We start from the raw sequence: 13,405 nt of genomic DNA on the forward strand, positions 1-13,405 counted from the left end.
TGGGAGAGAAGACGACGAGCTGGCTTGAAAACCATGCTGGGAGATGGCTGGGAGTCAGCTCGACAAAACACGAGCCCACAGGCTCCACACAGCGTTGTACTTGTCGCGCTCGGCCCGGATTATGCTGCGATACATCCCCCATGCATCAAGAGAACTCGGCGCGGATAAGTAGATGAACCACGACCTGCAGACGCGTGCAACAACAACGTAGACAAGCAAGATGTATTCGTACTTCGTACGAGCATTATGAACCTACGGAATGCTTGGTCATCTGCTAGTCAGAGACACTACAAGTTCCTCTCGTGGCGTTGGCCACCAATGCTGTCGGCAACGTGCTGAAAAACCTCCAGCGACCTTTGGTGCCGGTCGATTGTCCTTGTCACTCTCAGCTTTACTCTCCACACCAGCGTGCGTTTAGGGGCAGTTCACCTTCGAGTCGTGTAGTTCGTCCGCGATGGCGTTCTCCTTTTCGTCTTAATTGCCACCATTCCTCCGCCTCATCGTCCGAGCCAAACAAAGCGTCCGAGCGAACGAAGTCGGGGCCGTTCTCCGTGAGCTGGGCAATCTTATCCTTTGTGTGACAAGCACCTAAAGCCTTCGCCACCATGCTCGTATTTGGGCCGGGTCGTAGCTATACTCTCCAGCCGTCTGGCACAAGACACAAACGTTTAGCCAGAACTTCCTCCATCTCCCAAATCGGCAAAGCGACCACACCGGCGTACCTTGACAGCCTCTTCCGGAGGCCACGTCGCGATCACACTCCGACGCAGTTCGATGCCCAGCCGCCCACAACAAGTCGCGGGCGGTAGAGCTGGAGCGTTCTCCGCTGCTATCGCAAACTTTCTCCGGAGCGACACATTCAATCCTCGCCGACGCGGCCCGTTGATGCATCCCGGTCTCCTGCAACCCGCCCCATTTGCTCCGCTGCGCTTCCTGCGCTCCTTGCGCTCCCCGCACTCCGTTTCGAAACTATTCTTATCGACTAGCCATTGCCAGCAGTATACGCTATACGCTGGTCGGATGCAATACGGCATTTAGGGCTAGCTAGATGAAGGTCTACAGATCGAAACCAGGTGTTTCTAGTCTGGAGCAGCAACAACTCTCGTATGAATCAATTTGCAAACTTCCGCAGCTTCGCAGGTCATAACTAAGGTTATTCGGTACAATCATATCCGGATACTCACCATCTCGGACTTGGTCTCTCCAAAACGTGGTATGAAGCTCAGCACCGTTGGAGGCCATGACTATAATCATGGAAACCTACATGATCGGAAAACATGATTTGTCCAGGATTGGTAAGAAACATTTCTTACCGAGTGAGGGAGAAACAGTGCGACCAATTTAGCACTTGCGACGCTCGCGGAGGAGGCGAATGCGATGTATTCTCGTTCTGAGGAGGCGGCGTTTCCAAATCGAAGGTTTCCCGTGAAGATGCCGAGCAACGCACGCGGAAGCGGCCAAGGCAGTGAGGCCTACTGCGAAGGCCAAGGTGAAGCGAAACAGGATACTGGACGGCGAGAGCAACGACGCTCATACCGCGGTCCGGGGCTCTGCATGACGCCAACTTCAGACGCGACCAAGAGCACGCTCGACGACGGCGAAGGGTGTGAGGACAAGAGAGAGCACGACAAAGAGCAAGCTGCGATCAAGGGAAACTCTGTGGGCAGTGATGGCGATGATGAGTACGATGCTGCGGGGGCTACTGGGGTCCTGCAAGTGGGGTGTACGTCTAGCCGCGATGGTGATGGCCACGAAGAACACGGCGGGGACGACAGTGCGGCAATCTCTGAAAGCGTGGAGCCTCCTTTGCTCTGGCACACAGACTGGGCTGCATGGAAGATCTATTTGTCTGAGTACTGCGAGCGCACCAAGCAAGTGTTGCCCGTGAAAGAGACCCTGTCTCGTGCAGAGCGTATCAAGCGCTTAAAGTGTACTAAGAAAGGAAAAGAAGTCTCTATGAAAGAAAACGATGACTCCCTGTTGCTCCCCGAGGCGTTTGACCCGTATCAGCGGACTTATATTTGCACCCACGGTTGGAAAAAGAGGAAGTCACGCAGTGAAGTTAGTCGTCCAAAGCAGCATATACGGTTGACGGATTGCCCGTTTAGATTCGTGGTACAGTGGAATTTGTCAAGGGGCGAGTTGCAAGTAAAGCTTGGATGCTTTAACCACAATCACCCGGTATCAGCTGCTGCCTACGCGACGTATCCGACTTCTCGTGGAGTTGACAATCCACTTGTAGAAGCACGTGTGGAAGGTATGTTGGCCGTAGGTGCAAAACGCGCTCGAATCTACGACTATCTTCTGGAACATGATCAGAATGTCATCCAAGTTGATGTGGATAACATGGTGCGTGAGCATAAATCGTCGGTGTCACGTGTTGACGATAACGAAGCTACCGCGAGAGAAGTCGCGACTTTCGCAGCAGCTGATCCAGAGAACGTTGCATCTATTGCAGATACTGATGCAGGTGAAACGGGTGTCATATCGCTGGCGAGTGCACACATGCGCCGTGTATATGGCCGATTTAGCGAAGTGCTGCTAGTTGATTGCAGCCACAAAACGAATCGGTACGTGGATTTGTCTCTCTACTGAGACTATGTAACAATGATTTATAACGAGCCTTACCTGTCATTGACGTCTTAGCTACAACTACCAGCTCCTTACTTTCATGGCCATGAACGAGTTCGGCGAAGGCGCTGTGGTGCAGCAGTCGCTGCTTGAGGCGAATGGAGATTGGCACATGGAGAAAGCTATCGCCCACTTTAAGAGAGCCCATCCGACACGGATTAATTTGGTGCGCATTATAGTTGTCGACAAAGATCTGAACGAAATTCGTGTCCTTGAAGCTCACTTCCCAGAGGCCCGCATCTTGATCTGTCACTTCCATGTTATCAAGTATCTGAAGGAAATGCGATCGAAATCTGATTTTGGGAAGATTTCTGCTGACGACGCGAGCCAAGTCGACGCAGCAATCCACAAAATGGTGTATGCTGCTTCGGAAGAAGACTACAAGGCTACGCACAAAACACTGAAGGGCTTGTGTGAAAGAATCGGTCTGACGGGGTTTTTCGAGTACTTCGAGAAAAATTGGGATTCATGCCAAGATCGTTGGGTGATGTATCGACGCGCAGATCTGCCACACTTTAACAACCATACCAATAATCGCCTTGAAAGCTTTTATGGAAAGTTCAAGGATGGAGTAGACAGCTCCCTGAGTATGTCTATGTGCGTGAAAGCTTTGGTCGCGTATGACCGTCGAATGCAGAACGAATATCGGTATCGGCTATCTCGAATTGGCCAGTTCGTGAACAGCAACTATGACGAAGAGATGTCCAATGTGCTTCGCTTTACTACCCACTATGTAGCCAAGCAGATTGAACAGCAGTACGCTCGTGCATTGGACAATGTTTCAAATTACACGTTTCGTAAAGATCACGGCGACCCGAGTCTAGTTGTCGTGTACGGCACCTCTTCTGAGTTTAGGCTTAGAACGGACGAGTGGAGATGTGATTGTGGGTTCTCGTTATCAATGCGCCTTCCGTGTCGCCACACTATTGCGTATCGCAAGAGCGAAAATTTAGCTGGCCCGCTAATTCCCTGGAGCCGTATCGACAAGAGGTACGATCAGACTGACATCACGATAATAGTATATCCTAAAAACTCATCAGCCAATTGCACTTGCAGGTGGATGAACTCAGACCGGAAGCTGGAGAAGGTCAGACAGTTCTCATATGAGAAGTTCAAAGATGCCAACTCGGGTCGCCGCGAGCAAAGAGTGAAGACGCACGCGGAGCGCTACAGAGAGGCTGTGAGGGCCACACATCTGATCGCAACTGAGATGGCAGATATTGATGATGAAAGCGAGTTTGAGGAGATGCTGCAGTTCGTGCTAAACCAATGGCGCAACGTACGCCAGCGTAAAATCGCCGGTTTTGAGCAATTGTGCGTTGATGCGGTTTCCAGTCATCACGTTCACCACCACCAAAACGCAATAGATGAGGATGCGGAAGCCAAACGCGAATTCGAAATTAGTTCAAGCGAAGAATCCGATCAGTGTCTAGAAGTGGAGAATAGGTCATCGAGTTGTGATGTGACTGGATTTAGCTCTGTGCACGTACGACTTAATCCCAAGGCCAGGAAGGTAGGGGCGCCACGAAAACTAAAATCCACAACGGCTGCTGGAGCGAAACGTGATCGAAAATGGTTCGAAGCCGCTGAAGCGGGGCGTAAGTGTGCAGGAGAAGTTACATTAGTGGGGTTGCTGTCTGCGCTGGATCGTGAGCGCCCAACTCTTGTAGAAACTCAGCGGCGTCTGTCCGGAATCATTGTCAAGTACAGCGAGGCGGGTACCAAGAAACCGAAATTCAAACGCATGAAAAATCCCGTACTCATCATGGACGCGTTCTACATTCTCCCCTCAATGCTGGTAGAATCCTGTTTAAAGGTGCTCCCCCTCTCTAACACTAAAGACACCGCCATAGCCGTGGACGTTAGCTTGGAAACTGACACCAAACCTCGTAGCAAGGAAAACGGAGACGGCTTTATTGATACGGTTCAGATCAAAGACGTCGGGAATTTTTCACGCATGCAGATCGAGACGTTCAAGAAAGTTCAAGATCTGAAGGAATCGGTGCAACTCGGAGTGGACATGCACAAGTGGCTCATCGGAAAGGGACTGCTCTCATTGCCTGCTAAATATCACGCCTTGGCGAACAAAGTTGCAGCTGACGTGTTATCTGCGTACCCGCGCAAGCAAATCGACGGCCTTCCCAATCTTCCTGACTTTGAATACGCTATGCTTTACAGAGCGACACCACCCATGTGGCTTAGTGATGAATCAATCGCGGCGTTATGCCATCGACTACAGGATGACTTTCCTACTTGCAGATTTGCTGGATTTCAGTCAGCTATTCCAAGCAAAACTCGCACGAGACGCAGTGACGCGGACCTCATCGATGTTTCGATCCACGAGCGTGTTCTACAGCAAGTCAATGCATTTGGGGTAGACGTCGTGCTGCTGCCGTTGAATTTTCCGAAGGCACACTGGTGCTGTGTGATTATCAAGGTGACGGAGAAGTGTATACTTTACTACGACCCGCTGAACCAAGTTTCTTTCATGAATACAGCGAAAGCTGTTGCCACGCAGCTGAAAATTCGAGGCCTGCAAGATTACACTGTCCTCGCTCAGTGTAGGCCAATCCAATTTGACACGTTTAGCTGTGGTGTATACGTCTGCTGGATGTTTATCCACCAGGTCGTCGGTGGGAGACAACTGGACATGAGCAACACCTCTCTGACAAGACGCCGATTCGAGTTGTTCTACTATTTGCTATCCGGTCAACTTCTACCTCTGCAGGATTTAATGATACCGGATCGCATGGAACACGACGACACCGAGGAAAAGCTACCCCCACCGTCCGAACATGCCTACATCGATGACGAGGAACTTCAGCCGTCAGAGCTCGCGCAAAAGTTAGTGCCATGACCACGTGCCCTAGAGGTTTCTCAAAGCTTAGCACTATCGCCACAATTAATACATGTCAGCTTTGCTTCAGCTTCCTTAGAGCTCTGCTCATTGAGACGTAACGATTGGGATGACGGCAGTCACTCTATTTTCCAAGTATCAAACCAGTATTTGCCCATGATTTCTCTTGCAGTGATTCTGCAAAGAAAGGAGAACCACACGAAGGGTATCTTCCGCGTCCTCAACGTATCTTCTCTAATCTTCCTCAGATGGTACTCACTTTAGTTAGGAATCGCTCGTCCAGGATTAATCCTGTACATCGTCATGGACGTGTCCATTACTATAATCCTGGCCTCCAACACCTGCCTTTGAAGCTTCATGAGTGTTTACCAACATGTACAGTTACACAAGACGAGAGATAATATAATAGGAGTTCCAAACGCGCATTAGTTTGCTGCCTAGATGAACTACCGACTTTGTGCAGTGTTACTATGTTCTTTGTAGTAAGAAATTGATCACTCAATTGACCAACAAGGATGCCTTGCTGCGTCCCTGTCTTGTTCCCCCGATGGGAAAGATCAGAATAGGGGGGGTCGAAACTGGCAAAAACAGTGCTTACAGTTTTGGAGTTGCTCTGTTTACTTTTTGGGAAATTTCCTGCTCATTTCCGAGGTAAGCCACCTCCGGAGGCGGCTTATTTATGAAATGAGCTGCTTATTTCGAAGTTCAAGTTCGACGTTGCGAAAGTGCTCGGCTCGGTGAAACATAGCTCTTGCCCGCGACGCCATAGCCGCAGGCGGCCGTGGCCATGAACATACAAGGACTGTCCGTACAGATGACCACGGAAAAATACGCCAGCACTGACCACTATCCTCCATAGTAAACAGGTAGCTACCAAAAAAATACACCAGTTGAGCTGATTAGTCAAAAGTGAGGTATTAATCCTAGAGAAAGGTCAATAATGTAGAAAAAGACGACAAGGAAGTTACGGTCGTGACAAAGAAAAGGTGGAGTGTATTGTTGTGGCTACAAGAATTCCAGAGCTTCAAAGTGCTTTTCAAAACTCTCAACTACAATGTCCTCATCAAGGCTGTTCCAGGCTATGATAGTGCGCTCGATAATATCAAGGCGTTTTTCTTTTGCCGTTTTGGGGTTTTTGCGGTAAGCCCATGTACTGCGCAGGGCCGACTTCAGCGGGCCCATCACGTTTACGTCGAGGGGCTGGCAAGTGGACGTGGTGCTCGCTGGCAACGGGTCCACCACAGCGAACACTTTCCATGCCATGCTTCGCGGTGCTCTCTGTGCCAGTAATTTTTTGTCACGCCATGCTTTTTGTCACGCCATGCTTCGCGGTGCTCTCCGTGCCAGTAATTTTTTGTAGTACAGTAATGGTTGGTAAGACATACGAGCTCGTGTTCGTCTGATTGGCTAAAATACAAACATTGTTTTGTATCGGATCAGAAGTCGGGACTTGTCGCATGGCGTATTTTTTGGTGGAGCGTATTTTTCCATCGTTATCTGTAGGTGTGTGTGCATTAGGTGTCGTCTCGTAGACAGTGGGGCGATCTCCAAGCTGTCTGCGAGGGCATGAAAGCTAGGTATACGAGACCCGCAGCATGAGTGTTGCGTATGTGCTGCTGTCGCGTGCTTACTTCGCTAGGCTCTCCCCTAGCGGCCGTCAACACCACCTCCGAGAATACTATCGAGGGCGCGCACGCTGGTTGCGCTGCGGATGCTGCTCAAGTGCGCCCGAGACGTAGCCCTCACTACTTCACCCTCTCTGCTTCGCCACCACGCCGGGAAGGGGCCATCGTCTCTCTCTAGTGCGATCTCACATTTATTGAGCAATTTCTGACTAACGTTACCCCCGTATCGCTCAGTTTTTACTTATCTTTTGGTCATTCTCTTGCTCAGATATTGGGAAGCCCTTGGCTTACTTTTTGGGAGGGATTTTCCAGGTTCGACTCCCCCTAATAGGGCAAGGACCAATCAACCTACACTCGGCGACAGGTTATATCGGCCACCCTCGTTTGTGTCCGCAACTTTGCCAATTTTTCGCTGGATAATGAAGTTTGTCGGCCTCTCCACTTCATCATCTCCACCCAGGGGCAACATGTGTTTTGTTACAATCATTCCAGTGCATTTTGTATGCCTCGGGGTGGCTGATTATACTTGGCGCAGTGCCAAAATCACATAGTTGTATGGCAGCCACCTGATAGGCTGGGAATTCTCGCGGGTTAACACATGTAGCGGTTTTCTACTAATCAAAGTTCAAACATATCTAAACAACGAGCGCCAACTCGAAAAATTGGCAAAGTTGCGGACACAAACGAGGGTGGCCGATATAACCTGTCGCCGAGTGTAGCACAGACCCAATCATTTGGCCAAGGTGGAGATGTGAAGGTACCGTCACGGTACTACCATGTACGCTCGTTTTGCAGATAGAAACGACGATCCCATCTCGCCCAGGGTTCCCGGAAACTATTCGGTGCAAAGTCCCTTTGGTTTGCCAAAGGGAAACATCTCCCGTGCACGCTACGCTTACTGTTGGCCAGTGAGTGCCCTCCGGATCGGTCAGTTTACAACCCGCTGCTAACCCCAAGACCCCCCTGCCAAGACTTACAAATCATGCGTCTGAGCTCCTTCCTGCTTGTGGCAATGGTCACCCTGGCCGCAACCTGCTCCACCACTGCGGTCGCCGAGGACGCGGCGATGACCAAGAGCCTGCCTGCCGATTCGAGTCGCATTTGAGCCGCGTGGACGACGAAGAGCGAGTGTTTTCTCTTTCCAGTCTGAAAAGCCTCAAGTCGGCGTTCGGCAAGAAGTGGACTAAGGTGACCGAGGCGCTCAAGAAGAAGATCACGACGCCGAGCGAGGCGTACAGGAAGAAGGTGGAGAAGAAGATGCTTCGCGACGAGAACAACTTCATCCGCCGCTAGAAATTCAATACAGTACCGCAATCGCAAAAATCTACTGCAGCTTCACAAAATGAGTCCCAACGTGCGTCTCATCTCTAAAACTTTTTATAAAAAGCACAATAAAATCATATTTTTTACAGATACCGGTTTTCGTGAGTGATGGTCATCCGTAACCTGGGGGGTTACGGTTACGCGCCAGCCGCATTGGTCCGCAAACTGCCTGCGGTTATGACGTCGGTGCCGGAGACCCGCGGCGACGACGGCGACGCCGCCATGCTGATCACGTTCGGAGACTTCTCGCTGGAGGAGACGCAGAAGGCGCTGGAGGACGGTGCGTAACGTGACCCTACGCACCTTCACTCACCCCGGTTATGCGTCCAGAGGACTGAGAAACTCACCACTTCACTCACTTCGCAGCTGCCGCAGACATGACGAGCGACTCGCAGCCAGAGGCGGCGAAGGCCGTGGAGGCGACGACCAAGTCGTGGGCGAAGGCGCTGGGCGCCCCCAAGGCCCAGCCAAAGCCCGCGTGGGGAGGCGCTGCCGCCCCTTGGGCCGCGGCGGCGGGCGTCAACGGAGCTGCCAGCGCTTCTAAAGCCGTCAGAGATCCGGCCAAGCCGCTGCCCTTTGAGGAAGCTATTCAGGAGACGCTCAAGGGGCTGGACGTGTCGGCGCCCGCCAAGGAGATGAAGAAGAGGTGGGAGGAGAGAGAGAAGAATGAGGAGAGAAGAGGAGAGGCTGATGATATTTTATTTTGTTGCAGAGGCCTGGTGAACCAGGGCAACACGTGCTTCCAGAATGTGATCATGCAGTCGGTGCTGGCCTGCCCGCCGTTCTTGAAGTGAGTTTTCTTTAGGGGGTCGGAGATGTCGAGGGGTTCGCTTGAGGAGATGCTTACTTATTATTTTGTTTGTGGTGTGTAGCTTGTTGGCGGAGATTTCCGCTGCTACGGCTCCGACGTCGGAGATGATGGCGAGTACGTCGACATTCAAAGCGTGGCGACACATGGTGGCCTTCGCGCGTGAATTCGAAGAGCCGACGCTGGCGCAGCGTACGTCTGTTAGGATGGATTGGGCGTGTCGTGTGTGCTTGTTTGTATATTGACGTTGTTTTTGATCTGAGCAGTGCACTTGCAGGCTGCTAGTGGCGAGCGGAACCCGAACGATATGCACGGCAAGGTGCCGCAGGCGATTCGGATCAGCGGCTACTTTATGGACGTGCTCAGCGCTTTTCAGAAGATGCGTGGCGAGCAGGAGGATGCTCTGGAGTTCCTCGAGTTCTTCTTGGAGTACCTGCACAGCGAGTACGAGAAGAGCGGATTGGAGCTGCCTGCGTCGTGCGAGGAGCAGACGAAGCGTAGCGCCGCCAAGAAGCAGAACGGAGCGGTCGTGGATGCTGATTTGGAAAATGCCCAAGCTTTTGATGACGGCTGGGCGGAAGTTGGCAAGAAGGGCAAGAGCAGCGTGCTCCGCCAGAACCCTGTCGACACGATTCGCTCACCGATCAACTGGCTGTTTAAGGGTGCACTGCGCTCGGAGCTCAAACAAAATGGTAAGAGGCAGAGCTCCATCACCGTCGAGCCGTTCCACTGCTTGCACTTGAACCTGGACTACGAGGCACAAGACCCATCGTTCGTCACGGGCGCCAACGGACTGGCTAAGCCACTCAGCACCCCGATTACGATCGAGGAGATGATCCGCAAATCGTTCGACGTCGAGGTGATCGAAGACGTGAACCAGGTCCCCACGATGAAGAAGTTCACGACGGTGGAGTCTCTTCCTGTTGTGCTGACGCTGAGCGTCAAGCGATTCACGTACCACCCGGAGCAGGGACCGGTAAAGCTGCAGCAGTTCGTGAAGTACCCGCCGTCCCTGGAGTTCCCGACGCAGTTCATGTCGACGACCTGCCGGGCGGAGAACGGGATGGATATCCCTGGTGTTGCGTCTATCAGTGGTGCCGGCTTCTCGACCCCTCCGATGTACGAGCTCTTCGCGGTTGTGTCGCACCTGGGCAAGTTCGTTGTGGGTGGCCACTACACGTGCGTGTGTCGTGACAACAAGGACCAGTGGTTCCGCTACGACGACGAGCACGTGACCTCCATCTCGGAGGCCACAGCGCTCAGCGAAACCGCCTACTTGTTGTTCTACATTCGGACAAACAAGCGGCCTACTCCTCGCGCCCCAGCATCTCCGTCTCCTGGATCAGCCTTTATCAAGGCGAAGAGCTCAAGCGGCTCAAAACAGAAGGCTGGCAACAGCAACGGCACGACCAAGGTTCCTCCCGATGGGAAGCCATGGAAACAGCCTGCCGCCGCACCAAGCCCACCTCCAGCACCTAAACCGATTCCAGGAATGTCGCCGAAGAAGCAGCCCGAGGCAACAAAACCCAAGTCGAAGAAGCAGAACAGGAAGAAACCAGCATGAAAGAAGAACGGAGGAAAAAAAAGAAGTGAAGAGAAGTAGATAGCATCCAGGTGACAAATAGCCCAGCAAAACGAAAAGTTAGATACATTCAACTCGTATAGGATGTACACTTCGACAGTCCCATGTAGATCCGATACGTATTTACGTGTTCGGATGCGCGACGCGGAACGCTGTGGTGGCTGCGACGCCGAGCCACACAGCCAAGGACATTGTGAAGTTCATCGCGGAGAAGCTGGTGCTGGTACACGGACCAACGCGGGAGATCGTGATGGACGGGCCCCCGGAGCTCAATGGTAAAGTACTCCTTTTCAACTTCAAAACTGCAAATTTGAAGTTCAATTTTGCAAAAGGTACCGTATAATACTTCTTCCATCCGACAAACATTAATAGCCAATCATTGAGGGACATATTTTTAAAAATATGGGGAAATTGGGTTTCGGGTCCGTTATTTTAAAATAATTCCGAATCGGGACCGTAATTTTCGACCCAAACGTTTTTATGAAATAATTTAGAATTTTGAAAAAAACGTACCCAAAGTGTACCCTGTTCCAAAAATGTTTCCTGTTATCAAACTCTTCCCTGTTCCAAAGTTGTACCACGAGATATGAAATAATAAATATTGTGCTTTGCAAGCGTTTTGTCGTTTTGACTTATAGTCATGCTCGAATTGCTTAAGTACGAGACTGATTTAAATCTGGAGCTCTTCATAAAAAATGCAACTCGATCAAGTTGTACCTTGGTTTGTATAGAGCACCACGCAGATTTATTTTATTGCCGCCCGATTTGCCGGTAGAAAAGCGCAATTCGGATCGTTTTATTGTAAATCGGTGAACAGTGATGTCCCATCCTAATAGCCCATATTACTCATTTTTTCAATGAGAAAGGGGCAAATTTTATCGGACACTACCTACTGGACAGGACCAATCGCCACAATTTCCGTCAGTCTCGAACATCTCCTCTCCTGCATAAGTGCGCAATGTACTCTCACGACTTCCGCTGGCGCGCTGTCTTTCTTGTTCATGTGTATGGCATCTCCCTCCAGTACGTAAGTGATATATTTGGACCTACTGTGAGAACTATACAGAGATGGTATTCTTTGTTCTTATCTAAGGGAGTGGTAGAAGATGACGACAGAACCACCCGCTCGTCACGGTGGCCGTGTGACGTAGTGGAGCGTGTGCGGAAGTATGTTGAGCACCATCCCACATTCTATTTAGAGGAGCTACAGGACTTTATGAAGCGCACCTTCCCTATGGTGAAAAATGTTTCACTGAGTACCATTTGTAGAGCTTTATATTTTGATATGAACTTGACTAGAAAGGTGCTAATCAAAGCGGCAAGAGAGTGTGTGCCGCACGAAGTGCATGCGTACAAGGTGAAGTTAGAGGCTATGTATTCTTACCCAGAGCAATTGCTCTTTATTGACGAAACCGCAAAAGATGGGCGTCACGCCTATCGGCGATACGCGTGGTCAAAAAAGAATACAAAGGCGGTGGTACAGTTACCTTTCAGTCGCGGTAAGCGGTTGTCTATTTTGGCAGCTTTGGACCATAGTGGATTTGTCGCTTGGGACTATCCTGAGGGTACTTACACCAGAAACTCCTTTCATAAAGCGTTTGTTGAAAAATCTTACCTCTTCTGAACCCCTGGCCGCTGCCACGTTCAATAGTTGTAATGGACAACGCAAAAAATCACATGTATCGAGAGCTAGAATCGGTAAGTCAGTTTGATAGCTTTAACATTTTTTTAAGCTGACAAATATATATTTTTTTTCAGGCCATCCACCAAGCTGGAGCGAGGCTGCTCTACCTTCCACCGTACTCACCTCAATTAAACCCAATCGAGGTTTGTTTTGGACTACTCAAGCGCTGGATCCAGAAGAAGGCAAATCTCATCTTTCCGCTGTACCCAGCTTTGGTGCTGGATGTGGCGATGCGGTCCTGCTGTCGAAGTCACCACCCAAGCAAACGGAAGGGCGTACTAAATCTATATGCGCACTGTGGCTACGATGACAAGAAACTCCGATCTTCCGAGTTTATTGTACAACCCCAGCACGCCAACTAATAGTGACGATGAACAATAGTTTAACGAACGTTGAAGCTTCTGTATTACCTAGCAAGAACTGCCTCTGTTTAGTTTTCAGACATTTGGTGGTCTTCATCCGGGACGTCTTCACCTTGTGGCATCATGGCTTCGGGGTGAAAACCGTGAAAAATCCCTCTGGTAAAGATGTCGTGTTGGGGGAGGCCCACTGTAACGGGGTTACACGCACAAGTGGCTACAGTCACTTGTTACTGTAACAGATGCGATGTCTGTTAGAGGTTCGAACACTTCCTCGACCTTGGTGTAAGGCACACCAATGGCTACATACATTTATGACCACCACGACGGGTGGTCCATACACATTTAGGATTCCTATTGACTGAAAGTAGCATCTTTTAGCCAATGAGTGACTTGCATGTTAGCAGAATCCTGCCAACCAGCCGTTGGCAGATTCCTAGTTTAGAATATTACATTTAGAGGAAGTCAGAAACATAAAACAAAAATAGCAGTTCTCATTTTAACCCAAAAGCATTATTTGGATCGTTTATTTATAT

The 13,405-nt window shown here is 50.5% G+C and overlaps 6 protein-coding genes across 6 annotated transcripts; 5 read left to right on the forward strand and 1 right to left on the reverse strand.

The window, feature by feature from the left end:
- Window positions 1–1,770: 1,770 nt before the first annotated feature.
- PHYSODRAFT_416950 (hypothetical protein) lies at window positions 1,771–2,121 on the forward strand (the record flags this gene model as incomplete). The annotated part of the gene is made up of 1 exon (XM_009536272.1): window positions 1,771–2,121. A coding segment is annotated over one exon (351 nt), but the record flags the coding sequence as incomplete, so codon positions are not given.
- A 36-nt stretch (window positions 2,122–2,157) lies between these two features.
- On the forward strand, window positions 2,158–2,577 carry PHYSODRAFT_416288 (hypothetical protein; the record flags this gene model as incomplete). Its single annotated transcript, XM_009536273.1, has 1 exon — window positions 2,158–2,577. A coding segment is annotated over one exon (420 nt), but the record flags the coding sequence as incomplete, so codon positions are not given.
- A 166-nt stretch (window positions 2,578–2,743) lies between these two features.
- PHYSODRAFT_523251 (hypothetical protein) lies at window positions 2,744–5,488 on the forward strand (the record flags this gene model as incomplete). The annotated part of the gene is made up of 3 exons (XM_009536274.1): window positions 2,744–3,621; window positions 3,817–4,313; window positions 4,992–5,488. 3 exons carry the CDS (start codon window positions 2,744–2,746, stop codon window positions 5,486–5,488), a joined length of 1,872 nt encoding a protein of 623 aa, XP_009534569.1.
- A 1,005-nt stretch (window positions 5,489–6,493) lies between these two features.
- PHYSODRAFT_523201 (hypothetical protein) lies at window positions 6,494–6,751 on the reverse strand (the record flags this gene model as incomplete). Its single annotated transcript, XM_009536275.1, has 1 exon — window positions 6,494–6,751. The coding sequence occupies one exon, from the start codon at window positions 6,749–6,751 to the stop codon at window positions 6,494–6,496; it is 258 nt and encodes an 85-aa protein (XP_009534570.1).
- A 1,138-nt stretch (window positions 6,752–7,889) lies between these two features.
- Window positions 7,890–8,406, forward strand: PHYSODRAFT_305142 (hypothetical protein; the record flags this gene model as incomplete). The annotated part of the gene is made up of 2 exons (XM_009536276.1): window positions 7,890–8,021; window positions 8,071–8,406. The coding sequence occupies 2 exons, from the start codon at window positions 7,890–7,892 to the stop codon at window positions 8,404–8,406; spliced, it is 468 nt and encodes a 155-aa protein (XP_009534571.1).
- Window positions 8,407–8,613: 207 nt separating this feature from the next.
- On the forward strand, window positions 8,614–10,808 carry PHYSODRAFT_564244 (hypothetical protein; the record flags this gene model as incomplete). Its single annotated transcript, XM_009536277.1, has 5 exons — window positions 8,614–8,716; window positions 8,812–9,082; window positions 9,149–9,226; window positions 9,309–9,436; window positions 9,511–10,808. The coding sequence occupies 5 exons, from the start codon at window positions 8,614–8,616 to the stop codon at window positions 10,806–10,808; spliced, it is 1,878 nt and encodes a 625-aa protein (XP_009534572.1).
- Window positions 10,809–13,405: the final 2,597 nt, after the last annotated feature.

This window comes from Phytophthora sojae (assembly GCF_000149755.1).
Source record: "Phytophthora sojae unplaced genomic scaffold PHYSOscaffold_9, whole genome shotgun sequence".
In the NCBI taxonomy this organism is placed as follows: domain Eukaryota; phylum Oomycota; class Peronosporomycetes; order Peronosporales; family Peronosporaceae; genus Phytophthora; species Phytophthora sojae.